Genomic DNA, 22,282 nt, shown 5'->3' on the forward strand with positions numbered 1-22,282 from the left:
GGGCAGTGGCGCTTCAGGACCCTCACGCACGACGCCTCCGAGCGGCCTTGGTTCCCAGAGTTGGGCTAAGTAAGCTCTCGCCCCGGCGCGCCCTGGGGCGGTAGCTTATTTCGCAGCTGGGGGCGAGCAGGCGGGGCTGGAGCCCACGGGGCGGGGGGCGGGGGGTGGGGGAGCGGGGAATAGGGCGGGTGCTGGGGGGCGGGAGGGGCGGAGCAGGTCTCGCGAGGCCGCGCCCCGACTCACGCGGGCGTCCGGCGCGGATTGTAGCCGCCTGGCGGCGGGATAAGTCGCGCTCGCGCCTAGGGACGTGTGTTTGCGCTCGCGTGGTCATGGAGGCGCTGCCGCCGCCGCTAGCCACAACCACTCCGGCCTCTGGCCGGAGCCGAAGACTGCTCATGCTGCCCCTGCTGTTCTTCTTGCTGCCAGCCGGAGCTCTGCGGGCCTGGGAGGCAGAGGAGAGGCCCCGAACCCGCGAAGAAGAGTGTCACTTCTACGCGGGTGGACAAGTGTACCCAGGGGAGACGTCCCGAGTTTCGGCCGCTGATCACTCCCTGCACCTCAGCAAAGCCAAGAGTAGGTGGTGCCCCGCCAAGAGGGAGGGTAACGTGTGGCACAGGAAAGCGGGAGGTGGGGAGGGCCTGGAGACACGTGCACCCGTGTTTCGGTTGCCACCTGGGGGCCTGGCTTGGGCGGCACCCTCTAGGTGGCCTTAGGTCCCCCGGCGGGCCTGCCTCCCTGGGGGAGGGGGGACGGAGAGGGGTTCCCCGAATCAGATTTTGGAAGAAGTGGTGGTTACCCCAAAGCCGCAGATGAGGGAAGGAGGGGTGCCGAGTTTGTAGGCATCAGGATGTTGTGCAAACTGAAACGCTTCCTCAAACATCGAAAAGTGCCAGCAGCACATCGTGTCTATTTTCAAGCACTATTTCAGGGAAGAATATATTGAGAAGTTGAATAATGGTTCGCAGAAAGTTTAAACAGAAAAGTGACTAACCAAAATGCTCAGGAGGGCAAAACTTTCCTTTTTCTTTCTTCTTCTGTTATTGCATCTTATAAAGGATATTAAAACCCACCTTCCCCCAAACCTGTATAGGTAATGGGTATTCTTTGTTTCTCAGAAATGAAGAGCTTGTTACAGGGTGTACTTTGGAGGCTCTTTGTAGGAAAACGGAAAAACCGAGGTTGGAAGTAATGCATTTGGGTTGATGATAAACCACGTGGCAAATTTGTGTCCTGCCAGTTTGGCTTTTGATTATTTGTATTTCTGTCCAGTGTACACAACTAATGACCACTTTCAGGAAGGACACGTCAGACTAAATAGATACTGAGAAAGTTATGGCCTGCTGCATCTGGATGTTAAGATTGGCCAAAAAGAAGTGGCCAGGAGTAAAGGATAAAGACTATGGCTTGCTTTTAAATAACCAGTTTTTACTATGGATCACTTGGCAATTCTGTAGATGTATATTTGGTTCCGTTACAGTCTGTTTCATGCCTGTATTCAGTGACAAAAGTAAAGCTTCACTATTACGAATCCCCAGTGTAAAACGGGATGTTGTTTTGACTTAGGATGGAGTGGGAGTGAGAAGTGAGAAAAACTATTTTGCCTTCTTACACATTTGCAGTTCTTTCCTACTGAAAGTTAACAAAGGTACTTTTAGATTTTTATTTTTAAAAAGCCAGTCTTGCACTTTTAAAAATCAAAGTATTTACAAGTCCTGTTGCTTTTACTTGGTTTGGGAAGATATTTTGAAATATGTCAGTCAGTTAAGTATTTACTGGCATTACATAAATTTCCCATAAGAAACAAATCCCATCAAGGTCTGCTTATAGAAGCAAATAAATGGTAATAATAGATTTCTCTTTCCCTTTAAATAGATTTACTTTTTCAAAGTTTAGATGTTTGCCACATTTCCGTGTCACATGTAGGCTTATCTAGAATTAAAGCTATGAGGACTTTTACTCATAAAAGAATATTATAGAGCCATTAAATTTTAAATAATTTTGAATTAATTTCAGTAACATGAAAAGCCTTTCATGACTTACTATTCCCTCCCTTTTTAATTTTAATTCCAGTGTAGTTAACATACAGAGTTCTATGTTTTCGGTGTACAATACCATGATTCAACACTTTCCATATATTACTCAGTTCTCATTGCTGGTCCCTTTTTAAAATCAGGTGCAACATGATCCAAATTTGTGTGTTTAAAAAAGAATGGAGAAAAACACATCAAAATGTTAACAGTAGTTAAATTGATGGGGGATATGGGAAGAAGGAATTTAAACGTTCTTCTTTACTGCTCTGCACTTGCCAGATTCTTTGTTAACTCTGCCATTTATATTCCGGACAATTTTTGTTTTTTAACAAATACAAGGGGTTGCTTTGGGAATTCCATTTATAGATCTTAATAAAGTAATTGCAGTCTTTTTGCCCTAGAAATCGATGAGTTTTTTTCTTTTGAACAGAACTTTCCCTATTTGGAGATGGCATGATACTACATATACAAAACCCTAAAGATACCATCAAAAAAAACTATTAGAACACTGCAGTTCTTGAGTCAAAACCCCAAAATTTCCAAGATCAGAATTTTCAGAAAAAAATTATTTTTCAAATTTGGTTTTCCCTATCCTTCTCCTTCTCCTTCTCCTATCCACTTTTCCTTCTCCTATCCACTTCTCCCTTCTGGCCTTTACCGAATTAGATCAGGATATCTATATGAGGTAGGCTGCTGGCTCAAGATAAATCATCATGTGTTATATATTAACTTTGCAGAGAAATTCATCTTAAGTTTGTCTCTATTTTCAGAGTGATCAAAAGTGCTGACTATTGTTAAGCCTTACTTTCTAGGAACCTTATAGTCAAACTTGGAAGCAAGTATTGACGTCAGTGTATGTAATGGTTATGAAAGTTTAAGTGCCCTGTGAACGTGTTAACAGAAGATGAAGGTACGTCATGTTGGCTAGAATTACAGCATGCCCTTACAAGAGAGCAGCACAGACTTTTCAGTTTCTGTCAGGTCAGTTGAAACTGTTAAGGGGTGTCTCCTGTTTCAGAGCCCCCTGGGAAAATAATCCCATGGTCTGGGATTTTACACTTCTCACCTGACATATTTGCAGAGTGTGGCAGCAGGTCGTCTGTGTGTATGTGAGAAACTGGACAAACATTTACATGAGTACATCTAAAAGACTACCATTAGAAAAAGGATAATCTAATTATAAAGTTGGAGGGGCTATATAGTGAAGCATCCAGTAGGGTTTAGTGCAGGGATGGAATATATGGGGTCTGTGAGCATAAGTAGAAAGACAAAGTCTTGTGGCTCAGTCACTTAGGCATATGACTCTTGATTTCGGCTCAGGTCGTGGTCTCACAGTTAGTGAGAAGGAGCCCCGTGTCAGGCTCCAGCACAGAGCCTGCTTGGGATTCTCTCTGGCCCTCTCTGCCCCTCCACCGTTTGTTCGTTCTCTGTCTCTCTCTCAATCTCTCTCTCTCTCTCCCCCCCTCCCTCCCTCCCTCCCTCTCTCCCTCTCTCCCTCTCTCTCTCTCTCTGAAAAATAAAGATTAAAAAAAAGAAAAACAAAGTCTTTAGTTTCACTAACCTCCAACTGAAATTTAGCATTTCCTTCCATTATAAACATCAGCAACAAATCATATTAGCTTTAGCAGTACTTGCTTATACCTGTTGCCAAGAGAATCACAGATGTTCTTCTGCCACATCATTGCAGGTATCCTGAAACAAAATTTACGCTCATCAGTATCTTGGACAGTTATGAGACCACTGCTAGATCTTGCAGTTTTAAAGTGTTAATAAAAGGGTACATGTATTACTATATCACCAATTTGCTTTTTATTATTTTCATCATTACATTTCAATGTAATTAGTTTCCTTTGTAATTCTATATATTTTGTTTTATGCATTCAATAACACTGTTCTTAGAAAAAGTCCATAAGCTTCACCAGACTGCTAAAGAGGTCCAAAGGTTTAGAATCCTTGATTTTTAGTAATTTCCTGAAGATGTCTTTCTGTCCTCTCACCGATTTTCTCATTGTTCTAGAACTTCATACATTTTTCTTTCTTAGTTTCCAAGCCAGCGCCTTATTGGGAAGGAACAGCTGTGATAAATGGAGAGTTCAAGGAGCTCAAGTTAACTGACTATCATGGGAAATACCTGGTTTTTTTCTTCTACCCCCTTGATTTGTAAGTAATACAGGTACAAGTAGTAAAACGTCAGTCATTATCAATTATTCGAGAACATCAAATAGAAATTATTTAATTTAGCTCTTGGTTCTTAAAAGGCAAGCCAAGATGAATTTTTTTCAAGAAGGTAACATCTGCCATGTATTTCAGACCCATAACCCACTGACCCCAATACGTTATACTTAAATCTACATGATTGTGTTATTGTAACGTAATCATTAAAGAAAGAAAAGCTTCTTGCTAAGGCAAGAAAATGAATATTTTAGAAAGCAATTAATAGCTAGACTTATGCCACAAGTCTGTTTAATGTATCTCTGTTAACTAGAAAATTAGCCCTTTACAATACTGATGCCATTTAACTATGATTTTATAATATTTATTCTTTGCTGTGTATACTGCTTTCCTGTGATTTGAATATTTTCCTGAAAATACTGCATATGCCTGAGGAATAATGCCTACTAATATAAATTATGGTTATTGGGGGGAATTTTCTCTTTAACTCTGACATTGAGTACTTTTTAGATAGAAAGTTGACTCAAATACTCTTTACAGCTATAGTCTTATCAATGATATAATTTTATCTGGAGTGTTTTTCAAATTCCATGAAAGTGAAGATACCAAAAAGAGAGTTGTCTTGAGTTTATCTTTTTCCTGTTTGAATATATTTTTTGCTTACAAAAAGTAGAAGTTTCTTCTGTCTTTGCCACTGTATATTAAGGTATTTTTTCCATTAGGACTAATCTAGAACTATATAAATAAAACCTTAACCTTACAGGGAGGATGTATTTCAGCTCATCTCTATAGGTGGTCCCTAGGCCACAGGGCGGCAAACTTTTTCTATACTGGGCCACGTAGAAAATATTTTAGTCTTGTGATCTCTATTGCAACTACTCAGCTTTGTCATTGTAGCACAAAAAACAGCCATTGACTACATATAAATGAATGAATATTGTCTTCTATTGAAAGTTTATTTACAAAAAATAAGATAAGCTGGATTTGGCCTGTTGACTGAAGTTTGCTGACCCCTTCTGTAATCCAAATAGGAAAAATTCTAAGGAAAATTAGTACATTGAGAATAAAACAAGTCATAAATCTGGATAATACATAATCTTTTAAATTAGTTAGAACTTGCTTCTTTCTAATCAATTTGTATTGTGGCCTGACTAGCTACAGTGTATGATGTAACTTAATTTCTAATAGAAGCCAGAAGTAGAAATTTTAATATATAAAAATGATAGGCCTACTAAATTCATGTTCTAAAATGAATAAGTTAACACGTCTGTTGAATATATATGACGCTACACGTGAATTTTGAAATTAGTCTAACATAGCAGACAAATATCCTCTGTTTCTGCCAGTGTTACTTAAAACCCCATAATGAATAAGACATATAGAACATGATGTTACCAATGGCCTTCTGGGGCAAAGAGCTAAGATCACTTTTTTCTGTTTCTATGTAATGCCAGATTGGGCCTGGTTAGAAAGGAAGAATTCTCGGGCATTTGCCACAGTCTGCAAGCACAGAAGTCATATGCACAGAAGTCATATACGTAACCCTTCAGTTTTCAGTCAGAACTTTTTCTCTGTCTTCACTAAGAAGTTGAATAAATGTGTCTCTACATAGCATTTCTTTGAATAATAGGAAGGAAAGCAGGGGCTGACCGTACCTACCTTTTGGAATATGTTAAAAATACATGTCATAGGAGCGCCTGGGTGGCTCAGTCAGTTGACCATCCAACTCTTGGTTTCGGCTCAGGTCATGATCTCATAGTTCATGGGTTCGAGCCCTCCGTCAGGCTCTGCACAGTGCAGAGCCTGCTTGGGATTCTCTCTCTCCCTCTTTCTGCCCCTTCCCTGCTCGTGCTGTCTCTTGTCTCTAAATAAATAAATACTTTCAAAATAATACATATCAGGGTGCCTGGGTGGCTCAGTCAGTTAATCATCCGACTTTAGCTCAGGTCGTGATCTCACGGTTTGTGGGTTCAAGCTCCGCGTCAGGCTCTGAGCTGTCAGAGAGCCTACTTCGGATTCTGTGTCTCCCTCTCTCTCTGCCCCTCCCCCACTTGTGCTTCTCTCTCTCAAAAATAAAAAATTTAAAAAATATATATATCTTAGCCTAGGTTTCCAGAGATAACATCTTCATTAGAACTGTCTGCTTTGCATGTGGCAGTTCTACATTTGAACAACTGAAACATTTGAAAAGCCTGCTTTGGGCTGTGGTAGGAATTTGTCCCCTAAGTCTGTGTTCTTCTAACTTTCTTGACCACGACACACAGTATGAAATACAGTTTTCATTGCCGCCCAATACACTCCATGTACATACAGGGTAACATTCAGTCTGTAAGCACCAGTACAGCCATGCTCATTACAGTACTGAAACACTTCCATACCAGATGGTAAATAGCCACTTTCCCAGTCCCCTCCCACCTGGTCCCTTCAAGAAACCTCCAGAGCTAAAGCCAACTTTGAGTTAAGGTTATTAAATATTTTTAATATCACTCCTGAACACACATATATATGCACTTGTACATACATATGTTTCATAACACCCATACTGTATATAATGTATTCTCGTATTTTCTATTCCACTTTTTTATTTTTTTTTATTTTTTTTTTTTAATTTTTTTTTTTTAACATTTATTTATTTTTGAGACAGAGAGAGACAGAGCATGAACGGGGGAGGGTCAGAGAGAGGGAGACACAGAATCCGAAACAGGCTCCAGGCTCTGAGCTGTCAGCACAGAGCCCGACGCGGGGCTTGAACTCACGGACCGTGAGATCATGACCTGAGCTGAAGTCGGCAGCTTAACCGACTGAGCCACCCAGGCGCCCCTATTCCACTTTTTTAAAATGTTAGTTAGAACTCAGTAAATTGGCTTCAGTATTCCCTACCATGGTTTGGAAAATAATACCCTGAGGTAATATTCTCTAAACATGCCCTTCTGACAACAGGATGGGGAGACAGGGTAGAAGAGGACCTTATCAAGAAAGGGAGGGGGATGGAAGAGATTTCCTCATCTCTAAAATAAACATCATGCATCTAGCTCATAGGGGTGGTATAGAAATATTTAAAAAAGGGAATGATGTAAAATTTGTATACATCTTTGAAAGCTATAAGGCACTATATAAATCATTGTTAAATAAAAGCAAATGAAGGGAGAGGAGGTGCTGCCGTAAGGGAGAAGGGGATATTGGTTGACCACCGATCCATTAGGTTATAAAAATACAGTTCATTGAGATGTAATTGGGAACTCTGCAATATACTTTTCTTAATTAAATGATATGTGATCAAATGACAGTCTTTTAGACAGCTGCATCTTGACAGTGTTCATATATAAAAATTGGTTTTTGTAAGATTTTATTTTTTTAAGTAATCTCTCCACCCAATGTGGGGTTCGAACTCACAACTGTGACATTCAGAGTTGCGTGCTCTACCAACAGAGCCAGCCAAGCACCCCTGAAGTTGTTCTTAATATGTGTTTTTATATGCTAAAGGTGTATATAACAACTAAGTCATTTGAAACTTTAGGTACATGCGTATTTTGAGAATACCGATATATATTTTTTTTAACTTTCAGCACTTTTGTGTGTCCAACTGAAATCATCGCCTTTGGTGACAGAATTGAAGAATTCAGATCTATCAACGTTGAAGTCGTAGCATGCTCTGTCGATTCACAGTTTACCCATTTGGCCTGGTCAGTATCTTACACTTAGATTTGTAGGAAAAGGAATGGATTTACTTTTAAATTATGGGCAGACAACTCTTAATATGACAGGAATATAGTTATCAGTTTGGAAGTAGAATTATCTGAGAGCTGCTAGTTCAATGAAGTTATGGTAAAAGTGCTTACAGATTTCATAGGACATTTCCAGAGTGGAAAAAAAAAGTTCATTGCAGGGGCACCTGGGTGGCTCAGTCGGTTAAGCGTCCAACTTCCACTCAGGTCATGATCTCATAGTTTGTGACTTGGAGCCCCACGTCGGGCTCTGTGCTGACAGCACAGAGTTTGGAGCCTGCTTCAGATTCTGTGTCTCCCCGTCTCTCTCTTCCCCTCCTCCACTCACGCTCTCTCTCTCTGAAAAATAAATAAACATTAAAAAAAAATTTTTTTCTTTAAATAAAAAAGTTCAGTGCAAAAGACATAATATCCATATGGTTTCAGCAGATATCCAATGGTTTCAGCAGAAACCACTGAAATGTATGATTACTTTATTATGACAAACTGGGTAGCCTTAAACTGGAAGAAAAAAAATTCCTTATAATTCCATTTTTCTCTTATATAGTTGTCTAATACTAAGTCAAACTCAAAATAGTTTTTATAATTATTTTTCAAGAAGCAATGATTTTCTTGATTTTGTAAATAATTTTTTAATTCATTAAATGTGAAAAGGTGTTTCACCTAATTAATTGCAAAGAATTGTAAATTAAAATGACAAGAGATGCCATTTTTTTCCCTGATTGGCCAAGATTTCAAATATTGAAAAATTTCATCCAGTGATGACAAAGGTGTCATTCTTTTCCCACACACACAGTAGGTTTAGCATTTCTGGAGAGCAATTAGGCAGTATGTTTTACAAGCTGAAATGTGTGTGTTGATGTGAATTTTGCATGTCCAAAATTCTGTGCACAAAATTTTATGCACAATAAAGATGGTACAGAAATATTTTTGGTTTTAAAAGTTAATATTCAATTCATTAAAGTGAAAAATTCAAAACATCTTTTTCTGTATTTATAATTATATATACACATATATAACTAAAATATTAATTGGCGCAGGAGCTACAATTTATATTTTCTTAAGTAATTATCTCAAGTATTTTTAAATGCAGTTACATATTTAATATATTTTATTTCCTTTATCTCAACTTTGAGATAAAACTTCCAAAACTTAAGTAATAATTCTCGCAAATATATTTTAGATCCTTTTAAAATGTTTCTTTACTATTTTTTACTACTTAAAATGTTTCTTGGGGCACCTGGGTGACTTAGTCGGTTAAGTGTCCTACTTCAGCTCAGGTCATGATCTCACAGTCCATGAGTTCGAGCCCCACTTCAGGCTCTGTGCTGACAGCTTAGAGCCTGGAGCCTGCTTCAGATTCTGTGTCTCCCTCTCTCTCTGCCCCACCCCTTCTTGCTCTCTCTCTCTCTCTCTCAAAAATAAACAAACATTGAAAAAAATATTTTAAATGTTTCTTTACAATTTATAAACTGAATAAAATTTCACATTACACATTTTCAATAGGAATCACAAAGCGAAAACCATGAGTTTAATTTGCTTTGTCACTTCTGTAGTAATTCTAAATCTTTGTAGGTTCCAACACAAATCCACTAAGGAAAAACTTATGTCATCCCAAATAATTTGGCATTGGTTTCTCAAGGAATTTGGGGGGATGCAGTCTCAGCTGGATAGGATTCATATCAACCAGAAATTTCTACTTGGGTATCGGAACTGGGGCTGCAGACATCTGAAGCAGTATTTCCCTGTTTTCCAGCTGCTATGTCAGTGCCTTCCCATTGGGACACCAGCTGACTTTCCCTGGTTTCAAAAGAATACTTAAAAAAAAAAGAATAGGGGCGCCTGGGTGGCACAGTTGGTTAAGCGTCCGACTTCAGCCAGGTCACGATCTCGCGGTCCGGGAGTTCGAGCCCCACGTCGGGCTCTGGGCTGATGGCTCAGAGCCTGGAGCCTGTTTCCGATTCTGTGTCTCCCTCTCTCTCTGCCCCTCCCCCGTTAATGCTCTGTCTCTCTCTGTCCCAAAAATAAATAAACGTTGAAAAAAAAAATTAAAAAAAAAAAAAAAGAATACCTAAATCTGAAGGTTGATGTGTCTGACTTACTTTGCTGCTTTAAATGGACTTTGCATTTCTTTGTGTCTACGAATATTCAAATATTATCTAGTTTTATTGTTCTTCTCAAGGTTTTGTCTTGTGATCACAATTCTAAGGTTATACTTAGGACAGTGTATATCCTTTGATCCATCAGTTCCTCTTCTAGGAATTAATCAGACAGGTGTACAAAGCTGAGAATACAGAAATGTTTCCGGCAGTGTTTATAAAAGCAAAAGAAAAACTGAAACAGTTTAAATGTCTACGAATATAGATAAATAAAAAACACTGTGTCAACACATTAAAAATGTGATATGTATCTCCATATTTAGTGTTTAAAAGAAATGAACATATTAACTGGGGAGTAAAGGCAAAAAATAGAATGTATATTAGCCTGTTTTCCTTAGAGAAAGAATGTGTGTGTTGTGCGTTCATTCATTTGTATGTGTCTACAGAGAAAGAGTGCTGTTTGGATACATGCCATTTGCTTAGCTCTGAGAGGTAACTGTTCTGTTTGTTACAGGATTAATACCCCTCGAAGACAAGGAGGACTTGGGCCAATAAAGATTCCACTTCTTTCAGATCTGAATCATCAAATCTCAAAGGACTATGGCGTATATCTGGAGGACTCAGGCCATACTCTTAGGTACCTTTCAGTGGTTTTATATTAGGACAAATCCAAATACATTTGTAATCCTCCTTAAAATGGAGTTAGAAGATGCAAGGCAAGAAGTATTATTTGCTCTATTTGCAAAAATGTTATAGTGTTTTATTTTTTTTCAACGTTTATTTATTTTTGGGACAGAGAGAGACAAAGCATGAACGGGGGAGGGGCAGAGAGAGAGGGAGACACAGAATCGGAAACAGGCTCCAGGCTCCGAGCCATCAGCCCAGAGCCCGACGCGGGGCTCGAACTCACGGACCGCGAGATCGTGACCTGGCTGAAGTCGGACGCTTAACCGACTGCGCCACTCAGGCACCCCTGTAGTGTTTTAAAATAATTGGCGAGTGCCCTACTTAAACTCTGTGAGTTATCATAGACTGTTAGAGCTGGAAGCTCTGTCATTTCACAGATAAACAGATTCATAGAATTCTATGAACTTAGCCAAAGTTAAATAATTAATGGCAGAGCCCACACTTGAACCCCAGTACCCAAACTCCTTATCTGTTTCTTTCTCCTCTTTTCTATTTCTAAAATGACGCCAGTAATGGTTTTTCCAAATACAAGTATCATAGTATTTAGCAGGCTTGTGCCTTGAGGAGTGGGAAAAATTAAGAAAACACCACTGTAAGTCTTTGAAAAAAGGGCAACTTTAGAACAGCTGTGATTTTGTTATAATTATAGTGTCAATTTGCATTGCAGTGAGAATAGTTTCTTTTTTAAAATGTTATGTGAAGATGTCAGTATTTTATAATCCTCTGTTTTTTATAACAGCTTTATGGAGATGTAATTCACACACAACTCACCCATTTAAAGCATACTATTCCGGGGTTTCTAGTCGACCCAGAGAGTTGTGCAGCCATCACTACAGTCAATTTTAGAACATTTTCATTACTCTAAAAAGAAACCCCACACCCCTTAGCAGTTATTCTCCCTTTCCCCAGTCCCCCCACCCTGGCCCTGGGCAGCCAACCACTTACCTACTTCATGTCTCTATGGTTGCCTATTCTGGACATTTCATATAAATGGAATCCTACACTGTGTGCTTTTTTATGACTATCCTCTTTCACTTAGCACAATGTTTCCAAGCTTCCTTCATATTATATCATGTGTCACTACCAATAGTTTCTTTTTTTCTACTCGCCAAGTCTTTAATATTTTCTCCTTTCATAGTTTATTACTAAGTTAATTCACAGAAAGTAAAATGCCACTAAAAAGATTGAAGCTGTTTTAAAATTTGGAATTATTTAGGGACGCCTGGGTGGCTCAGTCGGTTGAGTGTCCGACTTCGGTTCAGGTCATGATCTTACAGTTCGTGAATTCGAGCCCCATGTCGGGCTCTGTGCTGACAGCTCGAAGCCTGGAGCCTGCTTCAGATTCTGTGTGTGTCTCTCTCTCTCTCTACCCCTCCCCGGCTCCTGCTCGCTCACTCACTAGCTCTCTCTCTCTCAAAAATAAACATTCAAAATAATTTGTTTTAATTTGGAATTCTTTGAATACTAACCGAGTAAAATTATCTAATACTAGCTATTTTGTAGTTTCTTTTTACATTTTTTATTTTCATCAAAGAAATACATGCACGTAGTTTTTAAAAGTCAGGGGGCACCCCGGTGGCTCAGTCGGTTAAGCGTCCGACTTCAGCTCAGGTCATGATTTCACGGTCCGTGAGTTCAAGCCCTGCGTCAGGCTCTGTGCTGACAGCTCAGAGCCTGGAGCCCGTTTCAGATTCTGTGTCTCCCTCATTCTCTGACCCTCCCCTGTTCATGCTCTGTCTCTCTCTGTCTCAAAAATAAATGTTAAAAAAAATTTTGAAAAAAAAGTCAGATTGTCTTTTTTGTTTGTTTATTCATTTTTGAGAGAGAGAGAGCATGAGCAGGGGAAGGGCAGAGAGAGAGGGAGACACAGAATCTGAAGCAGGCTTCAGGCTCTGAGCTGTCAGCACAGAGCCCTATGCGAGGCTCAAACCCACGAATCATGAGATCATGACCTGAGCCGAAGTTAGACACTCACTGACTGAACCACCCAAGCACCCCAAAAGTCAGACTGTCTTAAGCAACAATCCCCTCCCTACTCCTAGTGCTGCTTCTGGAGGAAACTGCTTTCAATTCTTTAGCTACTGCTTTTACTATTTATCTCCATACTTCCAACTCCTGTACTTTTTCTGAATTTATCAATTTTGACATTATTTATAATGGTAAATAGTACTTTCTTAGACCATCCCCAAACTTATCTTTCCGTGTAATATGTGGTAATTGTGGATTAAGCCAGTATTTATTTTTTTTATATAAGTATTGTTCACTGCTAAGCTCTTTTTAAATTTTTTTTTTAACGTTTATTTATTTTTGAGACAGAGCATGAACGGGGGAGGGTCAGAGAGAGGGAGACACAGAATCGGAGGCAGGCTCCAGGCTCCAAGCTGTCAGCACAGAGCCTGACGCAGGGCTCAAACTCACGGACCGCAAGATCATGACCTGAGCCGAAGTCGGCCGCTGAACCGACTGAGCCACCCAGGCGCCCCAGTTCACTGCTAAGCTCTTAAGTGTAGTGTCCTAGGGTTTACATTTCCCTTCTAGTAAACTTTTTGTTATTTTATTGTGGCTAATAAACTACTACTTTTTTGTTTCATTCGTTTAGTTTTCTATATACCTATCACTAATTCTTCCTAAACTTCCCAGCTAGTTGTAACCACTCTAAATACTACATTTTTCATATCATTTGTTTTTCCTGGAAACCTCCATCCTCCTGTTTGAGTTCAGACTGACCCCTCTCTAGACCTGCTCCACAGTTGCTGTTGTAGCGCTTTGCGCACCAGCATCCTGGGAATTTGCTTCGCTTCTTCTCTGTTGGATGCCCACTTTTTAGGCTCCCATGCCTGACTTCTTTATTTAATCCCTCTTTTTTTGCTGAAGCACATCCTCATAGCTTCCTAATAAAAGGTCATTGGACCGGCGCCTGGGTGGCTCAGTTGATCAAGCATCTGACTTTGGCTCAGATCATGATCTCACAGTTCATGGGTTTGAGCCCTGCATCGGGCTGTGTGCTGACAGCTCGGAGCCTGGAGCCTGTTTCGGATTCTGTCTCCCTCTCTCTCTGCCCCTCCCCCGCTCACACTCTGTCTCTGTCTCTCTCTCTAAAATAAATAAACATTAAAAAATTTTTTAAAAAGGTCATTAGAAGGTAAAATACTTGAGGACTTCCATGCCTGAAAATGTTTTTATTCTGCTCTTGTGCTTAATTAACAATTTCACTAGGTATAGAATTCTAGATTGAAAGACATTTGAAAGCATTGCCCTGCTACCTTTGGTTTCTGAGGTTCTTATTGAGATACATATTGTCATTTTAATTTCTGATTTTTTTATAAAAATGACCTATCTGTTCTCTGAGGAAGAGACATATGTATATATTATACCAAATATGGCAAATGTCTTAGTCTCAAAGTCTACATAAGATAAAAATTCGCAAAATTAAAAGAGAAAACAGAACTCGAATTTGCTACCAAAGAAAGGGCAGGTTTGTTTCTCTGTGGTGTGTGTTGGTATGATGTACGTTACAGAAGTAAGCTCAAAATTTCAGCTCAGGCTCACTTACTTCAGAATAGACTTCATCACCATTGACAACCGTTTTCTACCGTAAAAGTAGCTACACGAAAGAACACCCATATGAATAGTAGTTAATAGTTTTGTCCCCACATTTGGCCAAGTTGACCTAGCCCAAGGAGACGGAGCTATAGTTAGTTCAGACTTCATGGTGCTCATTAAAAGAATGTATCGTAGGATAAGCAGGAACATTTTAGTTATGTTTAATATGATTTTGAAATAAAGTTTCATGTAAGAGGTATATAATTCTGTGTATTTCTATTAAAAATAGTTATTATTTTTAATACTCATACACAAACAATTAGCCCTACTAACCTGAGATCTTTCTCTAAACCAAGTATTGGGTTGTAATCCATATTGACTGAAATAAAGACAATAGTCCTTTGGAAATTTTTGTTTTTCTCTAGTCTGCTTTAACTCTTGCAACACCACTCCATTTCAGCAGGTCTTTTAGGTTAAACTACTCAATTATTCCCTAGGCCATTAAAGTGAGTCACACATACAGAGATTTAGAGGGAAAGGTAACTTTGGTGACTCAGTCTTTTTCCACCATTGAAAAACGAAATACAAAGACGTTCTAAAGAGTCAGAGATAAGAAAGATGGATCACAGCTTCACCCAGAGGAAGACTTTGTTATGTAATTTCATAATCTCACTTACAGTGCAGTAAAATCCCAAACCTAGTACTTGTGAAGATTTGACTGGAAATACAACAGTCCATTTCAAAGACAAAAACAAATTTCTAAAGCTACCATTTAACAATGATAATCCCAAATTATACAGTAGGTAAGTGTGGGGGGCAGGGGGGTGCTGTATTTGCCTGTGTTTTTTGTACCAGTCAGGAAGATAGGTAGCATGTTATTGGTTCTGTATAACTTCCTTCTGTGTGGATGGCACAGGGATTCACATGAACTAATACTTGTCTTAATTGAGATTGAATGACCTCACCTGTACCACCCTTGTGTCTTACAGAGGCCTTTTCATTATTGATGACAAAGGGATCCTAAGACAAATTACTCTGAATGACCTTCCTGTGGGAAGATCAGTGGATGAGACACTGCGTTTGGTTCAAGCATTCCAGTACACTGACACACATGGAGAAGGTACCCTTTCCTTCTAAACATCTTAGCCTTTTGATTTTTTCATTTGAGAGATTATGGCATGATTAATTTTGTTTCTTACTCAAAAAGTAATGTGGATGGTTCCAAAGTCTTCTGATTGTTTTCAAATTATTACCTGATATTTTGAGCAGATCCATTTATTATTTGAAGTGCTTTTAGCAAAATATCACTAATATATTCTACTTACAGGGTAAAATGCAAAAATATTCATTATTTGCACAGTCGTTTTGGATGGGCTCAAAGAGAAAAGTTTCTGCTACTGCAATTTTTCAAATTAGGTTTCTGTAAACTTTAAAATGTGCCTGTCTGACAGTATTTAGTAATACAGGTTTTATTTTCATGTTTACATGATTTGATTTAGCTTTGTTCCTCAGCTATTCGGTATCACACCAGTAATCTAGAAGTTTATCCTTTCACTGCACGTGTTTGCAGTAACTAAATAGAAAAGGTCAGATTTTGCTGAAGTGGAACATATGTTACACATTCCTTTCCAAAGTGTAACTCAGTGCCTGGATAAGGGTGCATTTCACAGAAAGGGGAAATCCCACTTTCCTAGTAATTTTAAACTCTCATTTGGCAAACAGCACATTATGACATCACTACAAAATACTGCAGAAAACAGAAGAGAAGCTTATATTGGAAGTTTCGGTAAATTCAGAGAAATTTTTACCATGCCCCAACCTTTCAGTTCACCAGATTCCCAAACCTTCCAACTTTATTAGAGGAATTCTCAACTTGGTTTCTTATAGTGTACATGTAACTAGACAAAATTGGCAAAAATGGAAATAGATGAGCTACCTGCTTATAAACTCCATGACTGAAATTCCTTGGTGCAAACAGGTAAGCTAACAGTAGTCAGGTGTTCAGTGGCCTAGAAACGTTCTCATTATTATAGGCTCCATTTTCAGTTTCATTTTGGAAAAACAAAAGCCAAGAGTTGTGAAGAGAAGTGAAATCTGTTTTTAATCTTTTTGCCAATTTTTGTTCCTTTCAGTCTGTCCTGCTGGTTGGAAACCAGGTAGTGACACAGTAAGTCAAACATTTTTCTGTTAAGGGGATAGGTGGGGGGAAAAAATGCCAACCTTACGGTAATCTCTCCTTGTAATAGAACTATCTTGATTTTGTAAATGAAGTAAATATTAATAGACAGAAATCATAAGAGTACAGGCATTCTTTGGACTATAGAGAGAGTGGCTGAAACTGCAGAAAGCAGAATACGTGATTTAATGCTATGAATTTTAAAGCCAAGTATCCAGAGAAATACACCATCAAAAAAAGGGAACAGTGGGGCGCCTGGGTGGCGCAGTCGGTTAAGCGTCCGACTTCAGCCAGGTCACGATCTCGCAGTCCGTGGGTTCGAGCCCCGCGTCGGGCTCTGGGCCGATGGCTCAGAGCCTGGAGCCTGTTTCCGATTCTGTGTCTCCCTCTCTCTCTGCCCCTCCCCTGTTCATGCTCTGTCTCTCTCTGTCCCAAAAATAAATAAACGTTGAAAAAAAAAATTAAAAAAAAAAAGGGAACAGTGGAGACGTGGTAGAATAAATTCAGAGGTCTTAGAGATCATAAATGGAATTTCTTCCTACACATTATGGGCAAAGAAAATAGTCACAAGCAAATTAGGCTTTCTGTCTACAGTAAAAACTTTTGAGAAAATCTGGCTTAAATAACATTGAAGCTAATGCTTCTCTCATCATTTGAAGGAAGATCGAAACAAGTATACCCTTACATTTAGGGAGGCTATATAATTTATAGACAATCCCTGAAGTAGTCTCTGGCCAAAATAAAATTTGGACACATTTTAAAAAGTCTGAACTTTTTTAAAATAACATGTTTATCTACTAAAGATCAACAGTTTTATACAAACTATAGTTAGGAAACTGACAAATACTAGAGCATTGGAGGAAGAAATCATTATCTTAGGATAAAAGAAAAATACAGATCCATAAAACTTTCTTCTTTAGCACACCAACAAAAAAGTACTATTCATCCTAGACAATGAGAGGTAGAAATTCACTCTATAACCTAACTCAGATTGAGTAAAGTAACATTACACTGATTTTGAACCTGTTTTTGATGGGTTTGCAAAACAGCATTGCCTTTGGGGATCAGAGTTAATGTTATAGTACAAATTTATTTACAGTACAATTTATTTACACAGATCTGATGGATCTCAAAGATAGATATGAAATTAGGCATTACAGGTACTTTGAGCACTAGGTACTTTAGTCATCAGGTTAGTTTACAGTTATTGATTGTGAGGCTTACAGATAGAAATATGAATCAGAAGCTGCAGGTGTCACGTGAGAAGCCTTAGAAAGCATTTCTGGATGGATTTTCAAAGTAGGGGGCATGTTCCCCTGGACCTGTAGCAAAACCAACAGTGAGTGATGAATAACATCACCATCAATCACAGGCATGTACTGAGATCAGCAAGAACTTCCAAGAGGTACAAATTAACTACGAAGGGTATTAGAGGATGAGTATTTTACATTTCAGAAAACATACTGACTATCCACTTGATCAAGTTTTAGAGGGTCCACAAACCCTCTGAGAATGTGATAAAAACCATGAGTTATGTTATCACATACTGTGTTCGGGCATTCTTTTTTTATTCTCAGCTTTATTGAGACATATTTGACAAATAGAATTATATATATTTAAACTGTATGAGTGATGATTTGATATATGCATACATTGTGAAATTGTTACCACAGTCTGCTTAATTAACAAATCCATCACCTCACAAGATAACCTTCTTTCGTGTATGGTGAAAACGCTTATTAAGGTCTACCCTCTTAGCAAATTTCAAGTACACAAAACAGTATTACTAACTATAGTCACTGTGTTGCGTATTACATTTTTAGAACTTACCTTAAAACTGAAGGCTTGTACCCTTCGGTTGGCATCCCCCCATTTCCCCCACCCCCAGCCCAACCACAATTCTACTCTGATTCTACGAGCGTTCTTTGAACAGACATTTCTGGAGCACCTGCTGTATGGCAACTATTCAAACAATTACAATGGGCAGATGGTATTTATTAGTGAATACCATAGCCAAAGTCCACCCTTGGAGTTACATTCTAACCCTAATTTTAGATTATGGCAAATGCTTTGAGAAACACGATGATGAGAGTTGATGGGGTAGTGTCTGGCCTGGGGGATTAAGTGGTCAGGAAAGACTTCAAAGATGACATTTAAGTTGAAACGTGAGTGAACAGACAGAGTGAGTGAAGCATAGAGCAGTGCAGAAAGAAAAGCAAGGGCAAGTCCCTGAGGCCAGGAACCAGCTTAGCATGTTCAGGAAACATAAAGAGGGCCTGTGTGGCAGGAATTGGGTGGGCTGCAAGGAAGGAAATCGGGACACCGGTGTCCCGTGCCATGGAGAATTGGAACACAGCGAAGTAAGTGACAAATGTGTCCTCTTTGGTGACTGTGGTGAGGGTGGTAGCTAGTTTGGGGTAGTTTGAAAAGAGATGAATTTTTCCTGTGTCCCCGTCAGTTATCACCTGTGTATCGCACAGGCCTCCTGATGGGTTGCCCTGACCTCAGGTTCTCTTCCCCCTAGAGCATGTCACTCTCTAAAGCAGACTCTTTTAGCAGCCCTCCAGGACTCGTGGGCCCAACTTCACATACTTGGCATTGTTCTTATCTAGCAGCCTCTCGCAGGCCCTCTTCCCTACGGTGCACACACACACGCACACTGTGCTCCCGCGGTGTGACACCACTCAGTGTGTCCCAAAATAAGCCCTGCTTTTTCACACCTGTGTGCCTTTGCTCAGCTCTTTAGCCTGGAATAGCTTCTCCCTTCTCCAAATTATTCTCGTCTTTCGAGACCCACATAAATGCCACCTTCACTCTGACGCCTTCTTTGATGCCATCTCAGCCTCCATTCAGTCACGGCCTGTGTCATACGTGATCATATCGTGCGTTGCAGCAAAAGCTGTCGTGTACACGCACATCTTCCCCACATGGTTGTACAAGCCTCAAAGGCGGGAACTTTAATGTCCTTATCCTTGTACACCCCACTGCCCAGCACACTACTGGCACAGAGTAGTTATTCTACAAGTACTTACAGATTGAATTTAAATGCAGAGACGTTATATATTGGCAAACACAGAATACTTGAAATGATGCCTGAAAAATTAGGTAATATTTATTATATGCTGAAGAAAAATTCTGAAGAAAATGCGTATAAAACTACAGTAAACTGATTACAATAGGTTACTTTTTGTACAGAGATAGATGTACTTGACCTGTAACTATCAAATAACATAGTTAATGTGAGGTCAAATTATATTGGAAATTTCAAAAAAATCTAATCTTCTAAGGCTGTGATGCTTTTAAAGAGGGAACATTTTTTTTCTTTCAGAGTGTTTGTACATTCACTGAATAGTTATTGAAGGTAATACTTCATGTCATATTTGAGTATTTTTTTTTTTACTTTGCAGTTTGAGATTCAAAGGTTGCAATTCCAAACCTCCAGGAAATCCATTTGACAGATACAAAATGTGTAGTATATATACAATGGAACATTAGTCATAATAAGAATGAAATCTTACCATCTGCAAGAACATGGATGGACCTAGAGGGTATTATGCTAGTGAAATAAGTCAGAGGAGGACAAATACCGTGAGATGTGTGTGTGTGTGTGTGTGTGTGTGTGTGTGTGTGTGTGTGTGTAAAATCTAAAAAACAAAAACAAAAAAAAAACAAAAAAACAGAAACTCATAGATACAGAGAACTAATGACTGCCAGAGAGGACAGCAGTAGGAGGATGGACAAAATACATGAGGGGGATTAAGAAGTAGTCTTTCAGTTAAGGGGCGCCTGGGTGGCGCAGTTGGTTAAGCGTCCGACTTCAGCCAGGTCACGATCTCGCGGTCCGTGAGTTCGAGCCCCGTGTCAGGCTCTGGGCTGATGGCTCAGAGCCTGGAGCCTGTTTCCGATTCTGTGTCTCCCTCTCTCTCTCTCTTCCCCTCCCCCGTTCATGCTCTATCTCTCTCTGTCCCCAAAAAAATAAATAAACGTTGAAAAAAAAATTAAAGAAAAAAAAAAGAAGTAGTCTTTCAGTTATAAAATAAGTCATGGGGATGAAAAATACAGCATAGGGAATATGTCAGTAATATTGTAACAACTGTGTATGGGGACAGATGGTAACTAGACTTGTGACATTTCATAATGTATATACTGAATCACTATGATATACACGTGAAACTAATACACTAACTTAATACACTAATAATTTAATACACATACTCTTGTATGTCAATTATTTTTAAGAAAATGAAAAATTAATCCATTTGAACACACTGCTGCCTTTCAGATTGTGGCATACTCACATTTCATCAGCAGATGACTTTAAAAATACATTAACATCTGGGCGCTTGGGTGGCTCATTCGGTTTAGTGTCTGACTTCAGCTCAGGTCATGATCTCACATTCATGGGTTCAAGTCCCGCATCAGGCTCTGTGTGGACAGCTCTGGAGCCTGCTTCAGATTCTGTGTCTCCCTCTCTCTTCCCCTCTCCTGCTTGCACTCTGTCTCTCTTTGTGTCTCAAAAAAGACAAAAAATAAAACATGAAAAATAAATTTTAAAAAATACATTAACATCTGTAGCCATGCTCCCTTAATGTGTTTGACTTAATTAGATCAAACCTGAAGATGTCATGAAAGCCTGGTGGCCAAGAGAAGATCTGTAAGTAAATTGGGGGATGCTTGAGTACAGATGTTAATTTATTAACAAATTATTTGCCTTTTTGGATAGCTGAGATTAGTAGTTAGGACAAATCCAGTTTTTCCTTATACATGATATAATCTGGGACACAAAAATCATAGTTTATCTTTTTTAGTGAAGAGATGGGCAACTCATGCCAGACTACTAATGATGCACTTTGGCTTTTAAAATGAGTAATTTGCAAATACCAATTTTAAGAGATGTATGTACCCCTGTGTTCACTGCAGCATTATTTATAATAGCCACGAAATGAAAGCAACTTAAGTATCCATCAAGAAATGAATGTATAAGGAAGATGTGGTGTGTATAAAGACAATGGAATATACTCAGCCATTAAAAAGAATGAAGTCTTTACATTTACAACAACATAGATGGTCCTAGGGGGTATTATGCTAGTGAAATAAGTCAGAGAAAGACCAATACCGTGTGGTTTCACTTCTATGTGGACTCTTTAAAAAGCAAAACAAATGAACAAACAAAACCCCAGACTATTAAAAATAGAGACCAAACTGGCAGTTGCCAGAGGGGAGCTGTGTTGGGGGATGGGCAAAATAGATGAAGGGGATTAAGTGGTACAAACTTCCAGTTATACAATCCATAAATCACAGACATGAAAAGTACAGCACAAGGAATATAGTCTATAACGTAATTATTTTGTGTGATGACAGATGGCAACTAGACCTCTTGTGGGGATCATTTCATAATGTATAAAAATATCAAATCCCTATGTTATATACCTGAAAATAACAGGATACTTTATATCAATTATACTTCAACAAAAAATAACATTTTTAAAATGAATAATTTGCTTTTGTTTTAACAGATAATTCCAGATCCAGCTGGAAAACTGAAGTATTTTGATAAGGTCAACTGAAAAATACTTCCTCACGTTACCATGCTCGACAATTCTCAGTAAAGCTCACCGTTTTACTACCATACTGTGTTACGCCAGTAATTTCTTGGAGAATATAAAACTTCACGTCAGGTCATGGGGTGCCTGGGTGGTTCAGTCAGTTAAGTGTCTGACTTCGGCTCGGGTCATGATCTCAAAGTCTGTGGGTTTGAGCCCAAGTCAGGCTCTGTGCTGACAGCTCAGAGCCTGGAGCCTGCTTCAGATTCTGTCTCTCTCTCTCTCTCTCTCTCTCTCTCTCTCTCTC

General features: G+C 39.1%; 1 protein-coding gene across 1 annotated transcript; it reads left to right on the top strand.

The window, feature by feature from the left end:
• Positions 1 to 242: 242 nt before the first annotated feature.
• On the top strand, positions 243 to 22,061 carry PRDX4 (peroxiredoxin 4). The gene is made up of 7 exons (XM_040468727.1): positions 243 to 573; positions 4,073 to 4,190; positions 7,769 to 7,885; positions 10,541 to 10,663; positions 15,246 to 15,376; positions 16,389 to 16,423; positions 21,949 to 22,061. Exons 1-7 carry the CDS (start codon positions 330 to 332, stop codon positions 21,997 to 21,999), a joined length of 819 nt encoding a protein of 272 aa, XP_040324661.1. The 5' UTR covers positions 243 to 329; the 3' UTR covers positions 22,000 to 22,061.
• Positions 22,062 to 22,282: the final 221 nt, after the last annotated feature.

The sequence above is a fragment of the Herpailurus yagouaroundi genome, unplaced genomic scaffold, assembly GCF_014898765.1.
Source record: "Herpailurus yagouaroundi ecotype Mexico unplaced genomic scaffold, PumYag 67793, whole genome shotgun sequence".
Lineage (NCBI taxonomy): Eukaryota > Metazoa > Chordata > Mammalia > Carnivora > Felidae > Herpailurus > Herpailurus yagouaroundi.